General features: G+C 50.7%; 1 protein-coding gene across 13 annotated transcripts in view; it reads right to left on the minus strand.

The window, feature by feature from the left end:
* Nucleotides 1-353: 353 nt before the first annotated feature.
* The window catches only part of Tmem8b (transmembrane protein 8B), a 27,836-nt gene continuing 25,088 nt past the window's right edge, over nucleotides 354-3,101 (minus strand). For 9 of the 13 annotated variants that reach the window (XM_029567980.1, XM_029567982.1, XM_029567976.1 and 6 more), the window contains 3 exons: nucleotides 2,210-2,356; nucleotides 1,977-2,093; nucleotides 354-1,728 (listed from right to left, as the gene is read on the minus strand). In XM_029567980.1, the coding sequence (XP_029423840.1) occupies nucleotides 1,270-1,728; nucleotides 1,977-2,093; nucleotides 2,210-2,356 (723 nt within the window). In that variant the 3' untranslated portion in view covers nucleotides 354-1,269. Of the gene's footprint in view, nucleotides 1,773-1,976; nucleotides 2,094-2,209; nucleotides 2,357-3,101 lie in introns of all 13 variants that reach the window. The other 4 variants (XM_017800442.2, XM_029567977.1, XM_029567983.1 and 1 more) reach the window with 2 other exon arrangements.

Consider the following 3,101-nt stretch of genomic DNA (forward strand, 5'->3'; position numbering starts at 1 on the left):
AAAAGAACCCTTTCAACATGTAACTAACCTCTCTGACCACTGACTGAGAACTAGATGAGATGATGGAAATCTCAAGATGGATGAAGTCTGGCACTGATGACCAGAGACAATGTGATCCCAGTATCTTCGCATGATATGAGACTCTCAAAACTCAGCTATGACTCCATGGAGAAAGAAGAAATCCAACTGCCAGGCATGGTGGCAAATATCAGTAATTCTAGAAAGTAGGCAGCTAAGGCGAGAGGATCATGAGTTCCAGGCCAGTCTGGGCGACACAGTGAGCTCCAGGCCAGGTCAAACTACTTACATAGTGAGACTCTGTCTCAAAGAAAAGAAGAGAAAGAAAGAATTCCCAAGTGAAAAACGTTATTTGATTATTTCTGGCATGCAAGAAAAAATATATAGGCTCAAAATAGAAGTTCCATTCTTGTGATTTCTTATACATTCAAAGTTAGTACCTGTTACTCCAATTTCCTGGCACCTCGGCCTCCTTCTCATGGATATAAGCATCATGGAAGAGAGCAAATTCATCCCAGTATACACACACCAAGCACACATGCGCACATATACATACACACATATACACTTATACACACGTATGCACACACATACATATATCCCTCTTAGCTATTGCAGATGAGGTTCCATAGTAATTGGGAAATAGGCACCAGGAAATATTTGGGATTAAACCCAAGGACCAGATGAGAGGGATGCAGGAGTGTACACAGGGGGCAGAAGCCTCAGACAGCAGTTCCCAGCATCTTCTTCAGGCTAGGCCCACCTCTCCTGTTCTTTCCTCAGGGTCTCTCTTTCCCTCTAGTTCCTCACTCTGACCCCGTGGGGAAAAAAGGCAGCACAGAACCAGCACACACTTCATTCAGATTCCACCTGTATCAAATCAGGATACCAGCTGCCCACCCTGTCCCAGCTCCATCTGTCTTGCAACCCCCTGCCCAGCACAGCACAGCTCAGATGCTCTGAGAAGGAAGGCTGAGGCCAGAGTTCTAAGCCTCTGGGAAAAAACGGTGACTCAGTTTCTCCAAGATGGACTCCTTTTCCTCTAGACTGATGACATATCCTGATGAAATTTTGTCTCCCTGGGAAGTAACTCGTGTCTGTAGGAGGGTGATCCCCCTGAGGACTCCTTGGTCCTGTGGGGGCTCTGTGGTCTGCATAGCTCATCCTTAAGGACTCCATGAACACAGGAGGACTCCAAGCCCTCAAGAAATTCTCCACATACTGGGAAGGCCTCCTAGTCCCTGAAAGAGTTCATCCTTGAGAAAGACTCCACATGTTGAAGAAAACAACTTGTCTCTTGTTCCTAGGAGGGCTCCATACCCCTAGAGGAACCCTAGGAAGGGTTCCTATCCCCCAGGGGCCTGGCCCAAAGCCCCTCTCAGCTGGCACAGATACTGCTGACAGTGGCCCCTCCAGGGCCCACAAGGCCCAGCTCCTCCTGCTCATTGATGCACAACTGGTAACCACAGCCCCGGGCCCGGGCTCCAGATGGGACCCGGTGGTCAGTCTTGGCACGAGGAGGCAACAAGAAGCCCACACTGCCAGCGATGAGCATATGCCAAATGCTATGAATGTAGAAGTAGTTGTCCCGGGTCTCCACAAAAGCATAGAGTAGGACGGCACTTCCTGCAATAAGGCTGCCCGGGCACAGGTAGAAGAGCCAGCGGCGCCACGTGGGTGGGTAACAGTGCCTACGGCGGACGCTGCGTACTGTCTGAGGGAGGCAGAGAAGTGGGGTTCAGGAACATGAGGCCCTGGAATTCAAGCTAGAGCTGGTTATTCAGACTTCCCCTGACCCCTGGGTATGACCTAAAAAGCACCCTCCAGGACTGGAGTGGCCACTGTGAACAGCAGGTGACGACAACACAGTGCAAGGCTACTAAACTGGGAATGATGGCCAGGGCCCAGTATCCACGTCAAGCTCCCTTTCCCCCCTCCACAGGCATCCCCATCCTTACCCAGGCTGTGGCCAAGATTCCCAAAGCGAAGAGACTGGGTCCAAGTAGGTTCCAGAGTCCATGCCGGTCAAGTTGCAGAGCCATGGACAGCAGCATAGCCCCCAGCAAATACAGCACCTACAGAGAGAAGACTCCAGGGGCTGGGCCAAGAAAGATGGAGGCCCTTGGAAAAGCCGAAGGCCTCAGTGAATTTCTTGGGTAGGGCTGTCTCCCAGGGCCCAGTCTAGACTGACCTGCTTGACCACAGGCTGTAAACGAGCCATGGCAATGACAGTGACCCACACGGACATTAAGGAGCCCAGGAAATCACAGAACTGCAGCACATCATAGTCCATGATGCAGAAAACCACAATGCCTGGCTGGTCACAGGCATGATAGAACTGGAAGAAGAAGCAACAGGTGTTGAAGGCTTGAGGCCACAAGTCCAGGTCTATGAAACTAAAGAAAGAACCATGGGGGCTGCTCCTTTGTCCAAGGCAGAGGCAGGGGTCACAGGTAGGCAAAGCTAAGAAATGCCTGATTCCCTCATTACTGAGGAGAATGTGGTGGGGAGGTCTTGTCTGCTTCACAGCCAAATGGATCTAGCAGCTCAGACTCTGGTCCTCATCCTCCTAATCTTCCTGCTTCTAGAATGCACTATAGAGAGTGCACGGCCAGGGACTGAGATGTCTCAAGCAGAGGCCAATTCTTTCCCTCTTCCCTCATGCTGAGTCCCTTGAGCAATCCCCAGCTGCTAAAATCTGGCTCTGATCTTTTCCTCCAACCTAGACCCAAACCTCCCCTGCATGTCCCAGTTTCCCCAACAGCTCAGGCTCTGAATTGGGCTTCACTCATAGCTTATGTGAACTGACCCCCTTCATTCTCTCTACCCAATGCGTGGGGGCAGGAAGCTCAGAAGCAGCAGGGCAGCCTCTGAGGCCATGGAAAACAGCACAGCACTCACATCAGGGGTACACTCAGCAAAGAGACAGACCCTCCTCTCCCAAACCCTGGAGAATTAATGTTTAAATTCATTGGACATTAATTTGTTTCCTAAAGTTCTCTCTCTCTCTCTCTCTCTCTCTCTCTCTCTCTCTCTCTCTCCTGCCTATCAACTTTTTATTTCTGATTCACTTCTCCCTCCCC

The sequence above is a fragment of the Nannospalax galili genome, unplaced genomic scaffold, assembly GCF_000622305.1.
Source record: "Nannospalax galili isolate Female #2095 unplaced genomic scaffold, S.galili_v1.0 scaffold341, whole genome shotgun sequence".
Classification (NCBI taxonomy): Eukaryota; Metazoa; Chordata; class Mammalia; order Rodentia; family Spalacidae; genus Nannospalax; species Nannospalax galili.